The sequence below is a fragment of the Takifugu flavidus genome, chromosome 14 (genome assembly GCF_003711565.1).
Source record: "Takifugu flavidus isolate HTHZ2018 chromosome 14, ASM371156v2, whole genome shotgun sequence".
In the NCBI taxonomy this organism is placed as follows: domain Eukaryota; kingdom Metazoa; phylum Chordata; class Actinopteri; order Tetraodontiformes; family Tetraodontidae; genus Takifugu; species Takifugu flavidus.
The window spans coordinates 6,137,577-6,155,833 of record NC_079533.1 but is presented as its reverse complement, the minus strand read 5'-3'; the positions used below and the strand labels follow the sequence as shown (position 1 = coordinate 6,155,833).

The 18,257-nt window shown below is 45.4% G+C and overlaps 4 protein-coding genes, 1 long non-coding RNA gene and 1 other non-coding gene across 17 annotated transcripts in view; 3 read left to right on the top strand and 3 right to left on the bottom strand.

The window, feature by feature from the left end:
* Positions 1 to 18,257, bottom strand: part of LOC130537969 (uncharacterized) — a 157,466-nt gene that overhangs the window by 10,851 nt on the left and 128,358 nt on the right. The gene's annotated exons all lie outside the window — the stretch shown is intronic.
* On the top strand, positions 603 to 7,569 carry uspl1 (ubiquitin specific peptidase like 1). 4 transcript variants are annotated; one of them, XM_057055082.1, is made up of 10 exons: positions 603 to 820; positions 1,093 to 1,177; positions 1,714 to 1,868; positions 2,060 to 2,182; positions 2,268 to 3,219; positions 3,696 to 3,806; positions 4,437 to 4,566; positions 4,766 to 4,891; positions 5,100 to 5,260; positions 5,503 to 7,569. In XM_057055082.1, exons 3-10 carry the CDS (start codon positions 1,743 to 1,745, stop codon positions 7,212 to 7,214), a joined length of 3,441 nt encoding a protein of 1,146 aa, XP_056911062.1. In that variant the 5' UTR covers positions 603 to 820; positions 1,093 to 1,177; positions 1,714 to 1,742; the 3' UTR covers positions 7,215 to 7,569. The 4 variants fall into 4 exon arrangements, with proteins under 4 accessions (XP_056911062.1, XP_056911059.1, XP_056911060.1 ...); XM_057055079.1 differs by lacking the exon at positions 1,093 to 1,177; XM_057055080.1 differs by having other exon boundaries at positions 1,093 to 1,868.
* trnae-uuc (transfer RNA glutamic acid (anticodon UUC)) lies at positions 7,780 to 7,851 on the bottom strand. The gene has a single exon. It is a non-coding gene; the product is annotated as a tRNA-Glu (tRNA).
* alox5ap (arachidonate 5-lipoxygenase-activating protein) lies at positions 8,433 to 10,033 on the top strand. Of its 2 annotated transcripts, none has more exons than XM_057055158.1 (5): positions 8,433 to 8,694; positions 8,783 to 8,846; positions 9,356 to 9,426; positions 9,616 to 9,697; positions 9,774 to 10,033. In XM_057055158.1, the coding sequence occupies exons 1-5, from the start codon at positions 8,625 to 8,627 to the stop codon at positions 9,934 to 9,936; spliced, it is 450 nt and encodes a 149-aa protein (XP_056911138.1). In that variant the 5' UTR covers positions 8,433 to 8,624; the 3' UTR covers positions 9,937 to 10,033. The 2 variants fall into 2 exon arrangements, with proteins under 2 accessions (XP_056911138.1, XP_056911136.1); XM_057055156.1 differs by having other exon boundaries at positions 8,453 to 8,694; positions 8,765 to 8,846.
* On the bottom strand, positions 9,501 to 11,770 carry LOC130537961 (mesenteric estrogen-dependent adipogenesis protein-like). 2 transcript variants are annotated; one of them, XM_057055149.1, is made up of 6 exons: positions 11,464 to 11,770; positions 11,284 to 11,399; positions 10,540 to 10,649; positions 10,309 to 10,467; positions 10,150 to 10,234; positions 9,501 to 10,056 (listed from the first exon to the last, which is right to left on the bottom strand). In XM_057055149.1, the coding sequence occupies exons 1-5, from the start codon at positions 11,715 to 11,717 to the stop codon at positions 10,205 to 10,207; spliced, it is 669 nt and encodes a 222-aa protein (XP_056911129.1). In that variant the 5' UTR covers positions 11,718 to 11,770; the 3' UTR covers positions 9,501 to 10,056; positions 10,150 to 10,204. The 2 variants fall into 2 exon arrangements, with proteins under 2 accessions (XP_056911129.1, XP_056911130.1); XM_057055150.1 differs by having other exon boundaries at positions 9,501 to 10,067; positions 10,151 to 10,234.
* b3glctb (beta 3-glucosyltransferase b) overlaps positions 12,584 to 18,257 on the top strand; it is a 16,280-nt gene continuing 10,606 nt past the window's right edge. For 4 of the 7 annotated variants that reach the window (XR_008953728.1, XM_057055124.1, XM_057055118.1 and 1 more), the window contains exons 1-8: positions 12,584 to 12,796; positions 13,618 to 13,649; positions 13,730 to 13,781; positions 13,954 to 14,063; positions 16,241 to 16,317; positions 16,390 to 16,501; positions 17,492 to 17,628; positions 17,735 to 17,798. Coding sequence is in view for 6 of the 7 variants with exons in the window: in XM_057055124.1 (XP_056911104.1) it covers positions 12,724 to 12,796; positions 13,618 to 13,649; positions 13,730 to 13,781; positions 13,954 to 14,063; positions 16,241 to 16,317; positions 16,390 to 16,501; positions 17,492 to 17,628; positions 17,735 to 17,798 (657 nt within the window). In the remaining variant the exon portion in view is untranslated. Of the gene's footprint in view, positions 12,860 to 13,617; positions 13,650 to 13,729; positions 13,782 to 13,953; positions 14,064 to 16,240; positions 16,318 to 16,389; positions 16,502 to 17,491; positions 17,629 to 17,734; positions 17,799 to 18,257 lie in introns of all 7 variants that reach the window. The other 3 variants (XM_057055121.1, XM_057055119.1, XM_057055122.1) reach the window with 3 other exon arrangements.

Below are 18,257 nucleotides of genomic sequence, written 5' to 3'. Positions count from 1 at the left end.
CACACACACACACGTACACGCATCCTGAAACAAAGATGGCTGAGAGATTGTTTTCATATCCTTGGATCGTTGGAAGAGGGACTCGGCTCCAAATGCCAATCACAACCCAGACTGACACCACATGTTTTCCTGTGTTGTTTTCCTGTCAGTTCCTCCTTGTGCTCAAGGGGCTGGGAGGTGACCAGTTAATGCATGATCGGTCCTCCCTGAAAAAATATGCAAATTCATTTTGTCATCAAGAGAAAGCAAAGGGACAGGAAAGCAGCATATACAGGAGGAGCTCAAGGAGGGAGGAGGGCACACGCAAGAGGCGGGATTGGTCCAGGCCCAGCTGTGTGCGTGCGTGAGACTGCGAATATGAATCTGTGAGGGAAAACACATACATTTGATCTGACACATAACACGCACACAAATGCACAGATAGATAGATAGATAGATAGATAGATAGATAGATAGATAGATAGATAGATAGATAGATAGATAGATAGATAGATAGATAGATAGATGTGTATATACGGGTGTGTTCAAAATGTAGAATTTGTAACCATGTTTCTTCAAAATCATAGTGTCACGGATAAGTCATGAGAACGCAGCTCCTCCACCATGAGGGACAAGGCGGAACCAATGTGCACGAAGGGGAAGACAAAGGGCGACGTACACTGATTGGTGACCGGAAAAGGAACGTTTCTGTTACGAAGAGGCGGAATGCACATGTCATGGACCCTCTCAACAAGCGTAACCTATTTCTCTTGAGAAAACGTGGGGCAAAATTCGTTCTTGCACATTGTAATATATTATATATTCTCTACGTTTAAAGACGGTATGTATTTATGTTCATTTTATTTCCTGAAAGCTTTAAATAAGAGTCGGTGTTGTTTCAGTATGTTCCCGGCTTTAGGCTAACATGGTAGCATGCTAGCTACCGGATTACAATATTGAACTCTTCATACGATTATTTAATCGAATCTTATAATTTGAAGGCATATTGATAAGTGATTATAATATTCCGAATAGATAACAGACATGCAAAGAAATGTAGTCCCAAATCACTTTATCCTTGTGATTATTCACTCTCCCTGTCAACTTGTCCAGGGGGTCTCCAGGCCCCCACGGCCCCGTTAAGGGGTAGATGATGGATGGATGGATGGATGCTGCTCTGTCTCTTAGCTGTGTTTTCGTATGTATCTTTAAAGACCATTCAATAGGGTAAATAACGCTTGATTGTTTGACATCGGTGTCGGAAAACACGGTGTTCATTGTAAGTTTGGAACCGAAATCAACGCAATTTGCACTGACTAATGTGGCACTAACATCCAATAGTGATCAGGGATGGATATAATTACCTCCGCCAAGGTTTTGTGACGCTGACGTTTGTCTTCTTTTATAACTAAGAATATATAAAAGGATTTTGCTTTTACATTTAGGTGGATGATAATGAGTCAAGGAAAAGTTCATTAAAGTTTGGTGATCTACCCAGAGAAAAGCCAGGGGGCTTCGGCCTAGATCATCACGCGGGCAACTCCCATTGTGTAACCTCATATCACTGTTACATATATATATTATATATTCTATCCTTTACAATGGGTGTTTGTGGCTCTGCCTGGTGGAGTGCTGGGCTCGTTTTATAACTGTATTCCAAAATAAAACTTGTTCTGTAGTTCACCTTTAAAGCCGATTTTGGAATAACATGATTCTTTGGTGTGTGTTCCTCAGCTTTTTGTGACGTCGGTGGTCCCAGTGAGATGGTAATATTTTTTGAATGGCACCGGACGGCTATGGACCCGACGCGCAGAAGTGGATTGTCACTGAGCGGTGAAGACACAGATTTGGAGGCTTTGTCCTCACCACTGGTTGGGTATTTGGGAAAAGTCAGTAGAACTCCTCTCATTGTTGTCACTTGCGCAAAGCTGAATTGAATTGAACTCAAACTGGTCATTACCAGTCAAAATAAACAAAAGACACAAAAATGGAAATCTTTGTAAAAGGCGAAAGATCTCAAAAGGATTTGGAGTTGAAGGTTTGTTTTTAAATTTCAAATAATTTATTTTTCCTAATTTAGGTTCAGAAAAGGGCTGCTTTGCTGGAGAACTGCCCCTGGTGCACTTCGAAGGGCTTAACCTTTGCTCTGCGCTCGTACCACGTCAACCTCCATGAGTCTATCCCGGTTTGTACAAACCCACAGGTATGTCTCCGCCCTGGTGGACACACTCATCAGCTCAGATCAGGCTTTTCTTCAGTAACATTTCCACTGTTTTCTTTCCACCCAGTGCCTTTTCCCTTTGGTTAGCCGGTCTTTGGAGGATATTTTGGCCAGTTTGGTTCCAGTGGATCAACCTGTTGGGTCCAAGCGAAAAAACACATTCTCATTGGGGAGAGAAGACCCGATTGAACCCGATCACAAACGCACGCGATTCAGTGACATTATCGCTGGTGCTTTCCCCAGCCCAGCAGAGCAGGTTGCTCCCGCAGTCGGCAGTGAGGAACAAACCTGTTTATCCAGGGCAGATGTTGAAAATGGATATGACAGGGAACCTTTGGGTGTTGAGCTGGGGAGCAATGCAGCTGGAGGGGAAGCTCTTGTTGTGGACAAGGGACCAGAAAAGGTTCCATGTTCCACAGAAGCTTTTACTCTTCTCACCTCTCCTGACCTGCCTGAACAGCGACAGCCTCTTCCCAAAGACTTGCTCAACACTGCCATGCCTGTGCTGTCCCCTCACTGTGGGGCCCCCAGGGTTTCAGAAGTGGGGGAGAGTTCTAGGAGTCCCCGTGAAACGCTCCACTCCCACAGTGCTGTGGTCAGCAGTCCGTCGCTCAAAGACGAGACCGTCTCCTCCCAACATGAAGCAGCACGAGGACACACGGCACTTTCAGCACACGAGCATTTTGACAATATTCAGCCAGAGCCTGAAGATGAAGATGTGGAGGAAATGAAGTCATCTGACCTTTTACCTCTTCCAGGTCAACTTTTCTGGCCTAACAGTGAGAATCTGTGTTGGCTGGATTCAATGCTTGTTGCTTTGGTGAACTGCAAAAGCTTAAAAAGGTGTAGACCTGCAGCGGAGCCCCAGGAGTCGTGCGTCTGGCGACTGATGAGGGAGTATGAGGACATTTGCTCTGCCGTCCCAGGCCGGCAGCAGCCCCAGCCCCACCCCCACCCCCACCCTCCCCCCCAGCCTCACCCTCAGCCTCAGCCTCACCCCCAGCCTCACCCTGCCGGTGGTGAGTTTGCTGGAGAATTCTATCACATCTACAATAAAGTAGGATTTGGCCTATTTTCGTACGTTGCTAATGTTTAATGAGTATTGCTAATTATGACAGGAACGTTAGCATTTCGGGGAGCAGATGTGACACCATTATTTTTGACTTAGCTTAGCTAGTCAGAATCTCTCTACTTGTGCAACTGTCTTCTCAGTGAGTACATTTGGAGTTTAAACCTCTGAAAGAGGTCATTGCTCAAGTCCGTCGCAAAACAATCATGGTTGTGATTATGAACATTTATCACATTTTATTCAGAAATGTCATTATTTGCTTTTTCATTTCCGAATTGATAACACAAGATTTGACATATCTGTGGGCATGTTTTTCAAAGGTTCTGTAAAAGCAGCACTAAAGATAACGACGATGATGATGATGATGATGATGATGATCACTTTCCCTTCGAATGTATTTTTTTTAAAATGTGATTTTGTCTCCAGATGAGGTTGTGATGGTTTCAAATAATCTGCTACGAAAGACCAACACAGAGCTGCAGCGCCTCCGCATGTGGATCTTCCAACAGCTGCAGCCTAAACTTCACTGCAAACTGGGTGAGAGCAGATCTCTGATCAGTGAATGAGGACAGATACCAGGGTCCTGACTCACTTTCAGCTTTGTTTCATGGTTCCAGAGCGACCTTCAACCCCACCTGCACAACCTTCCTCAAGTTTTCTGTTTCTGAATATTTCATAGAACCCAATGCCACCGTTCATCACGTGACAGAAATGAGGCTAGATTTGCATCTTCTTTGCTTTGTAGCGTCGAACGCCTCTGGTTTGAATCCCAAACACGTTTCAAAGCAGCCAACACTTTTGCAGGTCTGGGCGTGTTTTTCAAATGTCAGATTTTGCCTGAATTGTTGGAGCCTGTTCTTTACATTGGATCAAAGAACCTGGAGGTTGATGGTGTTTGAATAAAAGGAGCACAAAAGACAGAATCTGAAGTCAGTGGGTCTCTTCTCGCTCAGACTTCAGTAATTAGTCCACCAAAGCAGCTCCCCTGCCTCAAATAGTTCGTCAGGAAATACTGAACTGACCCTTTGATACAACTGTTGGCTAAATCAAATTAAATGGGTAGATCAAAGGTCCGTGTGAGCAGAGCAGTCTGCTGCACACCGACAGTAGCAGGATCTCCTGGGGCTGATGAATAAACCCATAACTACACATATTTGTGCCTCCCAGGTAAGGAAGAGACCCCAGTGTTTGCTCTGCCACTTCTACTTGCCATGGACACCTGGGCAGAGCCTCTGTTTCAGTCCGTGTTGCGGTGGGAGTTCAGGTGTGACGGATGCAGCGTGGCCACACAAGAAAGGTGGGTGATGACGGTCAGAAAGGCCCAGGAACTCTGAGGGTGTGTAAAGGAGATGCTCAAGTCAGGGCTGTGCAAATTTACTCATGTTGGCAAAACAGAAATGACAGTTTTTCTTCTGAATTTGGAGACATTTTGCAGACTTTGTTGGACAGAAACCCACGTAAATAGACAACAATTAACAACAATCTCATCCGTTCAGGGTTAGGAAGACCTTGCCCACGTTCACAGACGTGGTACCCGACTGGCTCCCACTGCACGCTGTCCACCTGGCGCCGTGCAATACGTGCTGGAGGAAGCACCAGAGGAGGACCATGACCCTGGAGAGGTGGGGAAGCTCACAGTTTGGTCTTACAATGCTGCATAAATGAAATATCTGCCTCCGAAATACCTTGATCATGACTGACTGGAACAGTATCCACAGTATTATTAATACTTTTGTGTTGGGTGGTGACACAGTTCATCTTTATTTTCAATAATAACATGTTCAATGATTGAGTGCAAAAGAAAAGGAGTGTCCTTTGTGTTTTGTGTAGCTTGCCTCCTGTGTTTGGGCTGCACTTTGTCCAGGGACTTCCTGACAATGATGTGAGGAAGTACAGCTTCAGCTTCCATGGGAACCTTTACGGCGTCTCCACAGTCATCCAGTACGACCAGCAGCTCAGGCACTTTGTGACCTGGGTCTGTTCCTCTAATGGTGAGAGCTCTCCTGAAGGACACGCGTACCCCTCTGCCTGAGTTTGTGTAGTATTGGTAGAAAGCAAGCCAGCATTCGTGTGTCGCCTGTGTGTATCTTATTTTCTCTTATTGTTCTGTCCCATAACTGAATTTGTTCCTGTTGGAGTTTGCCAATAGCACATTCCAAGGGTCACCAAAATGTTACCAAATGTTAATGTTGCTCCGGCTTGTGTTGATGTTCTACACGGTTGCTTCTTCCAGGGGTTTGGCTCGAGTATGATGACTTGAAACATCCCGAATGTAAAACTCATGGAAAGCTCCCGATCCCTGCTGAGGAGATGCACATTGTGTTCTGGGAGGTGGAGGAGGGCGAGGGCCCTGCCACCTGTGCTCCATCCAGCAGTTTCCCTGACAACCCTCCACCTGAGGGTCAGATGGGGTCACGCCCGGCCGACGGAGGGAGTGAAATGGACGAGCGGTCAGGTGACTCCCCCGAGCGGTCTCTTCTGATACCTCACAACGATACAGCCATCGTCTGTGCTCTGTCAGCACCAGGAGACGGCTCCCACGTCACGGACCCCACCGCCGCCGATGCGTCTATTGGTTCGACAACACTGCTCGACACCTTTGAGGGCCTTTCCCACGATGACATCATCACATTCACGCTGCTGGATATCACACCAGGTTTCGACATTCAGCCTGTGAATGACAGCGGGCCGGTGCAGAGCTGCGGTGCTCCCACCACGAGCGGAACACCGGACTCTGCACCGGACTCTGCACCGGACTCTGCACCGGACTCGGCACCGGACAGCTCTTCTGCTGAGCCGCCCACCGCCTCCGTCTTTCCTAAAGTCGATGGAAACTCCTGTCTTGAGGCCACACACGTGACTGGTGAAGCCATTCAGGAGAGCGGCAGGTGTGATGGCACACACAGGGGTAAAAAGGCAGATTTGTCCAAAATGGATCCGGTATTTCTGCCGCCCGCGTCTTCAGAACCGCTCATTGTTGACAAAAGTTTGCCCTCAAACCCCACCCAGGCATCTCCCGAAGCTACTCAGCAGGCATCTCCGGTGTCTTCCAGTGATTCTCTGTCCTTGGCCATAACCCAGGAAATCACCCGAGAGATGCCTTCATCATTTGAAAATAGACGCTGGTCATATCTGCTCAGCAAAAACCCGCAATTCTCAAATAAAAAGCCAGAGGAGAGACTTGCCCCGGTCACCCTTCAGGTGCACTCGACCCCCAACCCTGTGAGAAGAGCTCAGGGCCCTGGAAGGCAGGCCCCCAACGCACGGCTCGGGATGGAAGACGGTTCTCTGCCCCTAAAGGCTGCAGCCATGTACCACTCCTTTGGCATCAAGAGCTCGGTCCCACAGAACGCCGCTCCCGTTCTCAGGAGCGCTCCAAGCCACCACAACACGGCCTCGCCTCCATGGCTGGACACCAGGGACCACGTGGAGGTGTTGTCCTCTGGGAGGTGTGGCAGCCGCTCCTCGAAGAGCCCGCCGTGTCTCAATCACACCGAAGCCCTCCGATATAAGCTGATAAAGAAGCTCAAGGCTAAGAAGAAGAAACTGGCCAAGCTAAATGGAATGTTGGGTTATCAGGGGCCCGACAGCACGGACCTCACCTCCCCCGGCTCCGTCTCCAGCACCTATGACGCCGCGGGTGGCGGCAGCTTGTTGCTGGATCTGCTCTCGCCAGCGACCACCGCCAGTCACCTTTCACCAGATAGCACAAGCGTCCTCGACATGATTGCTACCGGGCAAGGAGGAGTGACCCGGCGGGACAGCGGGGGCGGGGGCGGGGGGGTGACCCGGCGGGACAGCGGGGGCGGGGGGGCAGCGTCCCACCTGAACCAGACTGAGCCCAGCATGGAAAACTTTCTTGATGATTTCATCTTCCAGGTTGCCTCTCAGAGACCCACTGAAATGGAAACGGAGGCTCTAAGTGCTCTTGATCTGTTTGTTTAGGCTTTATAGAATATATTTGGTTAAATTGGAAGATTATCATTAATGTTGGGTCTTAATGTTCTACCAATGTAAATTTTAAACTCATTCATCATTTGTAAGATTCTGTTTGTTTTCTGTGTTACACAGACGTTGCCATCTCGGAAATCTGCACGTTTTAGTGTGTATATTGTTGGGTTGCATGTCAGCACATGTCCCCCACGCCCACACACATTTTTTGCTCTTATTTTGAAGGGTTAGAATACCGTTTTGAATTATTTAATTAACTAAGTTTGTTATACAATTGTGTAATGCTGCAGAACAATGTCTTGTTAAATAAGAAACCTTCTCCATCAGAATAAATTTTTAAATAATACAATCTAAGTGTGATATAGCATAGGTTTGTTTCCCTTTTCTTAACCCATAAACGAGTGGAGCTGTTTTATAAATGTTGGTGACCTACATGAGTTAATGAGCTGATGAACCAAATATCCGTGGATCCTCTGCCGGAACTAGAATCCGTAATCATTTTAGACTTTATAAAGATGGATGAACAAGTCATCAAAACTAAGAGAATTAAAAGGGCGCGTTCCCATACCGGGAGTCGAACCCGGGCCGCCTGGGTGAAAACCAGGAATCCTGACCGCTAGACCATATGGGAGGCTGAGAGGGCGGGCAATAGATAACGGTAATAAATAACCATAATAAATGAGCATAATAAATGATAAATTAATAAACGCTACAACTGCCGTAGACACTTGTACATTAAAGTGTGCTTAATTAACTACACACACCAGAGATTTTCACCAATAAAAAGTTATTTTTTAGAGCTTAATCTTTTTGAACCTTTCAGTTTTATTTAAAAATGGTCGCCCGGTTTCTTCCAAATGAATTTTGCTGTAAAGGTTCCTGAAGCAAAGCAAAACCATAAATGTATACTTTCTTTATTCTGTCCTGGATAACACGTCAGGTTATCGTAGACAGATAGCGAACAACAAAAGACCTCGTAGACTTGATTCCAGGTTGAGAGTTTACTGAAATCTTCTGAGACCTTACATTTCTTTGTTTGTCTTGTAAAATGATGGATCTACTCCAAGGTTCAGACCACACTGCGGTGGAGCAGCGTGCATGTGACACGCACTGTAGGTGGCTTCTCAAAAACAAACTCGTGGCAGGTGTAATGCCCTAAGACGCCAGTGGGGGGTGCTAAACATAACACAAACACTGACAGGAGTCAGAACAATACTGCATTCATTGACGTGCATGCGCGCACACGCACACACGGAAAAGAGGAAGTTTCAGGCTTCTGTGTTAGCCCAAAACCTTTACATAAGAGGAGGTAGAATTTGCAATGTATAAATACACATCACACTTTGTGGAAACAGCCTTTCAGCCTCTGCATCCAGCTGACCTGACACCAGCCCTCGTGTGACCATGGAAGTGGTGGTGGTGGAAAACATCTACCTCCTGGTCATCATCACTCTCCTCAGCGTGCTCCAGAACGGTGAGGAGAGTGGAGCAGTGGAAGGTCAGTGTTTTCACTCAAATTCATGAAGTTTCTTTTTATCCCCCAGTCTTCTTTGCCCTAAAAGTGGAGAAGGAATGCAACGGTCCAAACAGCAAAGCAGAAGCTTTTGAAAGAGTTTCTTGTGCCAAGTAAGAGTTTATTTTATAATAATTGGTCTCATTTATGACATTGTTGAATTTCTCACTTATTTAAGACCTGTTTAACATTTCATAGTTACCCGGAAGCGTTGCCAGTGTTGACCAACGGGAGGGGTTTTTCTGTTCTGTGCAACATGTCGGTCTGACTGTTGCAACTCAGTGCAACAGCTCTTCCTGCTTGATTCGCACACTTGGCCTCAGATTTTCCTTTTAACTTAGTGAGCAGTAGGCAGCTGGTGCGGCGCTCGCCAGCCTCATTAGCTCATAGGTTCTGGGTTTGTCCATGAATCACAACAGATTTGGGGGAAAAGTGCTTTCAGACATCCCGAGTAGATCCATCGGTAAAAGATGTGAGTGAACCACCTTCGTTTGGGAAAATCTATTTAATCTATTTAGCTGTGTGACGTATTTACATGGTCCCAGATGCACGTTAGACCTCAAATCTTCAATAAAGTGTTTGGCAAAAGGGCCCCGACCTTCACCTGTGCTCTCCTTCCCAGTCGGAACTGCATGGACACATATCCTACATTCTTGGCGGTGATGTGGTGCGCCGGTCTGTGTCTCAGTCAAGGTAACGCTAATCAACACAGCTGCACTTGTAAACGCACGGCCCAAACCCAAAAGCCCAGTCAGAAACACGTCTCATTGCACAAAAATGCAACAGAATTTTATTGACATTTAAATAACCGACATGTGTCGTTCAGACTTTGGTCACGAATCAGAATCAGTGTATTAAAAGAGTGAATTCTCTCGTCTGCAGCTCCTGCTGCCTTTGCTGGGATCATCTACCTTGTAGTGAGGCAGAAGTACTTTGTTGGATACATGGGTCAAACATCTCAAAGGTATAAAAGAACAACATCTAGTGACAATGTGTGAATTTACAATCATCTAATTTTCTTCATTAAATCCCTTTCGGAGCACCCCGGGCTATTTGTTTGGGAAACGGATCCTCTGCTTCCTGCTGCTGATGTGTGTTGTGGGCATCTCCAACTACCTGCTGCTGCGCTACCTCAGCAGCGACTTCAAGGAGCACGTGGAAACCATCACCAGCGCCGCCTCGGCTCTGCTCCTCATTCCGTAGTCCAGGTGGATCTAAAGGTGCTGCTGTGATTGTGTTGAACTGCCGCCGCAGCTCCAAAGGTTTAAACAAATCCTATTAAAAATCTACTTCTACTGTGTCTTCTTCAGAGTTTTCTTCTCGGTCCAGTTCGCCTGCAGTGACAGCACAAACACATGATCTTGTTTGAGCTTCTTCATCTAGCGGGTCGGTATTAGCCACAGCTCTGACCACAGACCTTCATGATTAAGTAGAAATGCTCAAAAATCAAGTTGCGAGCTTCAGTTGCTCTTCATGTGGTCATGGCCCGCATCATTCTCAGCTTCAAAAGAGAAAACAGGTCAAAAAAGAGCCAGCACATGCTTTTTAAAGCAGAAGATGGGGGGGGGCATTTACCTTAAATGCCCTGTTGCTGAAGCCAAACCAGTGTGAGAAGTCAAACATGGCATCAGAGTAGTATTTGAGGGTGAAGTAGGCGTCTCTCCACACAGGGGTGGCTTTTGTTGGGTCACAGGTCATGACCTCTGAGCTCTGCAGCAGTTCGCTCAAGTCAATCTGGGAAAAAATGCCCCATTGAAAACTAGAAGACAGGCAATAAAGAAGACACTGAGTCCAGACACTCCTTACATCCACCCTGTAGCTCTCCCCAGTAACAGAGGAGATGGTCCAGTCCAGGCCTCTTTCCATCTGCCACTTGATGAAAGGGTCACAGCCGTCGATGGACATAACGTATGATCCTGTTAGTAATTAAAGCAAGAGGACACGAGGACACGAGGACAGAGGCGGGACATAGTTCAACTTTGCTGTCCTGGCTCTTTTTTCTTCTCCACCCACTCGACTCTTGTAGGCCAGCATCAGTCTTCACCCTGACCCTGACCCTGACCCTGACCCTGATCCCAACCCCGACCCTGACCCTGACCCTGATCCCAACCCCGACCCTGATCCTGATCCTGATCCTGACCCTGACCCTGACCCTGACCCTGACCCTGACCCTGACCCAATATCAGGTTTATGGGCTTTACTGTGATGACTAAAGACAAAGTCTGGGCTCCTGAGCTCCAGCTCTCTGAATGAACCCCAAGTCTGCATATTTAGCTCCCAATATAGCAACAATGCTCTGCCATAATTACATGTCTCAATATTCCAACAAGCTTTGGTCCAAATTTAGGTCGGACATTACAAAGAGGAACCAAGGTAGTTTTCTCTGTCAACTTGACTGGGTTGACAGAGAAAACTACCTTGGATACAATGACCTGGATGATTGAGAATCTACACAGACATCTTACAAAGAGGAACAAACTCTGTTTTATAATAAACTTCCACATTGTTGCTGTCTCAGACATGAATTGTTGAATGCGGAGCTTAATCTACCTCTGGCTTCCTTTGCTGTGTTTTCTTCATGAGCAGAAACCAGCAAATAGATCGTCTTGGACAGCAGACTGCTCCTGGTGGCGGAGTACTCCCAAAGGTTCCGCACTTTTATCTTCCTGTGGTGAAAATTACTTCAGTGCATAAACTCTTGAGCAAGAATGTATGTTGTGGGTTCCTCACCGTCCCAGTGAGCTGCAGAAGAACACATTCCTCCCGCAGCTGTGGAGGTCATCGATGAGTACCAAGCTCCGCTCCGGGTCACTGTGGACTCGGCACCCAGAGGCCAGATCTTCCACGGTGAAGCCCTCCGGAGGCTTCCCCAGGAATTCCTCCAGTGGTGTCACCGTCACTCTTTTTCGATTCATTTTTCCGACCATCATGGTGACACTTTTCTTTCTTCTGCTCTCCGTCCTGCAGAGTTTTCCAAAGACCATTTTAGAACTGCAGTGTAACGCTGGACAGATGCTGTTATGTACTTTTTACAGTTCAACTTCCTGTGATATTTTACAAAATAAAACCGCGTGCCCTACTTAAGAAAATAAATCAGCAAAAGTCAAACATATTCTAGCAAATATTTGTTGCAATGAAACAAATACTGTTTTTGACTGCCAATTTATACTGTTTCCTGCTACAGTAATACTTAATAGAAGATTGTTGGATATGAGGAGCAAGAGACGAGGGTTATTCTAATGAAGGTATGAAAGGGGAAAACAAGGTAAAATACTGAATTATCAGAGGGAATTATGCGTTTATTAATAACAATGTAAAGACAGTTTAATGTTTATTTGAACTTTTAATTGCTGTGCTTACAATTAGCTAACTTCAGTTCACGGCAGCCAACACCAGACGTTTGTAAAAAGTAATTCACACAATAATTACACAAAAATAACGACACGACTGTGGTTTCACAGACCAAGAACAAGATGGCTTAACAATTCGCTTTGGTGAGCAGAATGATGAATCATTTGCTTGCGATTTCTCTATTAGACATCGAAGGTAACAGCCCGTAGAGACACAAAAACCTGATTTTATTTCACATTTTATTATTTGTAATGCTAGTTATTTTCCCACGTTTTACAACGTTCGAGGAATACGACGGAAAAACCCGAGCCCCAACACACACATGCATAATTGTAATATCCCTATCTTCCAGTACCATGTTTTTGGTAGGAGTATGTGTAAGAAACTGTTTTTTGTTTGTTTGTTTTTGCCATATGTACTGATTAATAGTCGAATAAATATGACGTAGTCCGGAGTACAATTGATGGTGTATTTTTATTTATGTCCACTGGAGGTCGCTGACGTTCTGCATCAACACATTATATATTGGCGTTACGTTTAGTACTGTAGCTAACCTATTTCTGACTGCGGCATAAAAAGACAACCATTTTAATCGAAATCCAACAGCCACGGGTACAATGTCACACTTTAAAGCGGTTAATGGATTTAAAATCGCTATGTTTCTTTTTTGTTGCGGTAAGTGAGGCCAATTCACGAACAAGACCGCTACCGGGTGAGCTAAACTGCTAGCATTTAGCACGACATACTGCTGCCGCCTGGAGAACAGCGGAAATAGGTTTGATCGGCCTTCAACATAATCTTATACAGTTAAAACAATTCCTAAATTAACGACGAAGAAGGCACAGAATGAGTATATTACTACGTTTATAGTTGCAATTTATTTTGTTGAAAGTATTTGTGTATTAACCTCAATGAGATATTTGTAAGTTTGTAAGTTATACCTAATATGGAAATTTCGTATGTTTTATTTTGAAATTCCAAAAAGGACACGATAATTTAATCGCCAAACTGGCTGCAACATAAATGAGCCCAGTTTTAAAGGGCGTATAATTGAATTTCTTATAGACTTATTAAAAAAACAAACAAACATACAGTAATTTGGATGAATTCATTTTAGATGTTCGATGTTATTTGCTGTACAATTGTATTTATAGTTGTTTTCGTTGTTTAAAATAGCACATGTCAATAAATAAGATGTATTGTGACATGGATCATCTTATTGAGTCTTATCTTCAGGATTTTCCTAACTTGCCTAATAAAATAATAACATCTATCTCATTTACACAACTACTTTATATTGTATATCTACCTAATCCTAAATCAGTAGATTTTGAATATTGTATTACTGTGAGTTATTGGAGTTATGTCTTCTAATTTTATTGCTGTTACTGACAAGTCTATTCACATAAACAGTTCATTGCAATTGATTTCTTCAAGTAGAGGTAGTTGGCTTCAAAATCTTCTTATTTGAAATCATTAGCAATTAACCAGCAATGCATTTGATGTTCTAATGAACATGTGTTGCTTTGAAAGGTGGCGCTGCTGATGACATGTGTCATGCTCAAGTAAGAATTCCTGCCAGATTCTTGCTGTGATTGTTGCTGTGATTAGATCTGATTTAGCAGTAATCACTCACTCTTTGCAGGGTGCAGAACACCGGGAGGCCTGCACACACACACACACACACCCGTCTGTTGGTGAGTGACAGATTTTACAGCAGGTGGCCTCGTGTTTCTCTCAGGGAACCAAAGCAGCCAGCTCTTATATCAATACAAAGATTTGGTTTTTTCATCACTGCAATTAAACTGGTACCATCTGTTTTTAGTGAAGCTGTTAGTGAAAAGTCATTTTTCTTTATTTTGCTCCCAGGATTACAGGAGGTGGTGGTAGTTATCCAGAGTCAGAGGAACTCGTATCACGCCCGCCGCAGTGAGCAGAGGAAGGAGGAGATTCTGCAGCAGGCAGCTGAAGAGGGGAAGGTAAACGCCACCGTCAGAGGAATACGTGGGGGTGAGGTTAGGGTTAGGTTAGGTTAGGTTAGGGTAGGGTAGGTTAGGGTTAGGTTAGGTTAGGGTTGGTTAGGGTTAGGTTAGGTTAGGTTAGGGTAGGGTAGGTTAGGGTAGGGTTAGGGTAGGTTAGGGTAGGTTAGGGTTAGGTTAGGTTAGGGTAGGGTAGGGTTAGGTTAGGTTAGGGTAGGGTTAGGGTTAGGGTAGGTTAGGGTTAGGTTAGGGTAGGGTAGGTTAGGTTAGGTTAGGTTAGGGTAGGGTAGGTTAGGGTTAGGTTAGGGTAGGTTAGGTTAGGGTAGGTTAGGGTAGGGTTAGGGTAGGGTTAGGTTAGGGTTAGGGTAGGTTAGGTTAGGGTAGGGTTAGGTTAGGTTAGGTTAGGTTAGGTTAGGGTTAGAGGGTTAGGGTTAGGTTAGAGTAGGGTTAGGTTAGGGTAGGGTTAGGTTAGGGTTGGTCAGGGTTAGATTAGGGTTAGGTTAGGTTAGGGTAGGTAGGTTAGGTTAGGGTTAGGTTAGGGTTAGGTTAGGTTAGAGTAGGGTTAGGGTAGGTTAGGTTAGGTTAGGTTAGGTTAGGGTTAGAGGGTTAGGTTAGGGTTAGGTTAGGGTTAGGTTAGGGTTAGAGGGTTAGGGTTAGGTTAGGGTTAGATTAGGGTTAGATTAGGGTTAGGTTAGGTTAGGGTTAGAGGGTTAGGTTAGGGTTAGATTAGGGTTAGGTTAGGGTTAGGTTAGGTTAGGGTTAGATTAGGTTAGGATCAGGGTTAGGTTAGGGTAGGTTAGGTTAGGGTTAGGTTAGGGTTAGAGGGTTAGGTTAGGTTAGGGTTAGGTTAGGGTTAGGTTAGGGTTAGAGGGTTAGGTTAGGTTAGGGTTAGATTAGGGTTAGATTAGGGTTAGGTTAGGTTAGGGTTAGAGGGTTAGGTTAGGGTTAGATTAGGGTTACAGGGTTAGGGTTAGGTTAGGTTAGGGTTAGATTAGGTTAGGATCAGGGTTAGGTTAGGGTTAGAGGGTTAGGTTAGGGTTAGGTTAGGTTAGAGGGTTAGGTTAGGTTAGGTTAGAGGGTTAGGTTAGGGTTAGGTTAGGTTAGGGTTCGATTAGGGTTAGTTTAGGGTTACAGGGTTAGGTTAGGTTAGGTTAGGGTTAGATTAGGTTAGGATCAGGGTTAGGTTAGGGTAGGTTAGGTTAGGTTAGGGTAGGGTTAGGTTAGGGTAGGGTAGGGTAGGGTTAGGTTAGGGTAGGTTAGGGTTAGGTTAGGTTAGGTTAGTTTAGGGTTAGGGTTAGGGTCGTGGAATTACTATGAAATTCATTTTTCCCCTATTAGGATCTCTCAGCATTTCCTTTCTGATGACGTAATTCTTTAAGAAAGACAGCGATGTTCAGGCTGATGTCCACGTGGACACACACGTGCTCTGATGTAATGCACTTACAGGGTAACACTAATCTCACCAGATCAGTGTAGCCGCAGCCAAATTCTATTAAAATGGCTGATGTCTTATTACAGAGGTGACCCATTTAAAAAGGTAAAACAAAAATTCAGATGAAACACAAAGTGCTTGGTTTGAATTAGGAATGTTTTAATTTGCAACCTTTCTAACCATCAAGTCACTAACGCAGCCTTTTCTATCAGTTTTTTTGGGGAGGTATCGACCTAAAAGTTTGAGGGGACTTAAAATAATTGCACATTTTGTCCAAATCGCAGTCGCAGTAGGTGTAGGTGTGTCACACACACGGATGAGCAGTCAGGACACACACCACCATCTCCCCTCACACACCCCAGAGGGGGAAGAGAACCGGTCCAATAGATGATCTGCAAGAGTTGTGCTATCAGCCACTGTTCAGGCCGTCAGCAGACACCAACAGGCCTATTCAGGCTGCAGACAACACGTCATAAACGCCTCCATCACGCCCTAAATTCAGCTTCACAGCTGTCGGAGCCGGCACCGTTGTTACGGCGACGGTTTGTTTAAAGGAAAAGGTCAAGAAAGACAAGTGTCATGTGGTCGCTGGGTCAAGTTTGTGCTACTATTGATGAACTGTAGCAGCCACAGTTCTGAGCATGTTCTCACATATGTGTCATTTTTGCATCAGGAAATATAAAATGTTTAATTGGAATGAAATCATTTGGAATTTTGTGATGTTTTGTCCTGTGTGTTCCTGCAGGGATGTCCAGTCGTCGTTCTTCTCCACGAATTGACAGAGTATGAAGGAGACTGGAGCATCCTCCCGGCTCTACCACAGTAAATAAAGATGCAACAGAAGAGATTGTTGGAGAAACAACACAACAACGTCTCTCTCCTGCATTATTTCAGTCTTTTTGCTACTTATGGACAGTTGGCGTCATGGTTTATTTTTGTGGAGGAGGAAACGAGACTCAGACTGGCTGCTCTGCTCAGGGTGCTCCATAGATATCCAGAACACGAGGTGAGAGTCCCACACACACACAGACGCACACACACACAGACGCACACACACACACACACACAGATGCACGCACACACAGACGCACAGACGCACACACACACAGATGCACACACACAGACGCACACACACACAGATGCACACACACAGACGCACACACACACAGACGCACACACCACACACACACACAGACCACACACACACAGACGCACAGACGCACACCACACAGATGCACACACACAGACGCACACACACACAGATGCACACACACACACACACACAGACGCACACACACACAGACGCACACGCACACACACACACCAGACGCACACACACACAGACGCACACACACACACACAGATGCACACACACAGACGCACACACACACAGACGCACACACACCACACAGATGCACACACACAGACGCACACCACACAGACGCACACACACACAGACGCACAGACGCACACACACACAGATGCACACACACAGACGCACACACACACATACGCACACACACACACACACACAGACGCACACACACACAGACGCACACCACACAGACGCACACACACACACACACAGATGCACACACACAGACGCACACACACACAGGTGCACACACACACACACACAGATGCACACACACAGACGCACACACACACAGATGCACACACACACACACACACAGACGCACACACACACAGACGCACACACACACAGACGCACACACACACACACACAGATGCACACACACAGACGCACACACACACAGGTGCACACACCACACACACAGATGCACACACACACAGACGCACACATACACACACACAGACGCACACACACACAGACGCACACATACACACACACAGATGCACACACACACCACACACACACAGACGCACACACACATGCACAGAGCCCTATATGTTACGAATTTGAAGGTGGTGTTGATTACCTCAAGAAAGCTTTATTATGTTTGTTTTTTCCAAGGAATGGTTTTTGGGTAGGGGTCTCCATGACGACGGGGCCTCTATCATCCACCACTATGCTTTTTCCGAAGACCCCAGTTCCTTTACTTACCCTGACCCCAGTGCAGGCTGGGCTGTTAGCAAACCGCTGCTAAAGAGGTTGGGTTCTAACTCTGTGTGTGTGTGTGTGTGTGTGTGTGGGTGTGTGTGTGTGTGTGTGTGTGTGTGTGCATTTCTTTTAACATTTCTCACTCCTGCATTTCAGACTTGCAGTGCGGCTCCAACATGAAAGTCTGAAGTCAGATTTTACCATCGACCTGCACCATGAGGTGAGGATTATTGATTCTGTTGTTATTATATTGGCTATATTATTATTATACATGATCATATATCATTGATTGGATATTGCTGCGACAGATGATTAAAATGCATTCACCACATAATTCTGTCCATGATTTTAGGCTTTTTGCCAAGTCTCTGGGTCATTGAACATCACGCTGATCCCACAATGATGATGTGACACCACCACACCTCCTTTTCAGCTCTCCTCTTTTATGCGCAAATATAAACTTTTTAAGGTTTTCGGTGTTTGAAATGTTTGATAGGATCTGCCTAAAACAGATTAACATTCCTTTTATTAAAAATGAATTGTTGCCTCTCAAAAGGAACACGAGGAGTCTAACTCTGATCTGTGTTCTCTTTGAAATCCCCAAATTACTTTGGCTAAAACTGAATCAGTTGTTTCCCTTGTGCATGTGTGTGAGTCTAACAAGAGTTTCACGTTCAGT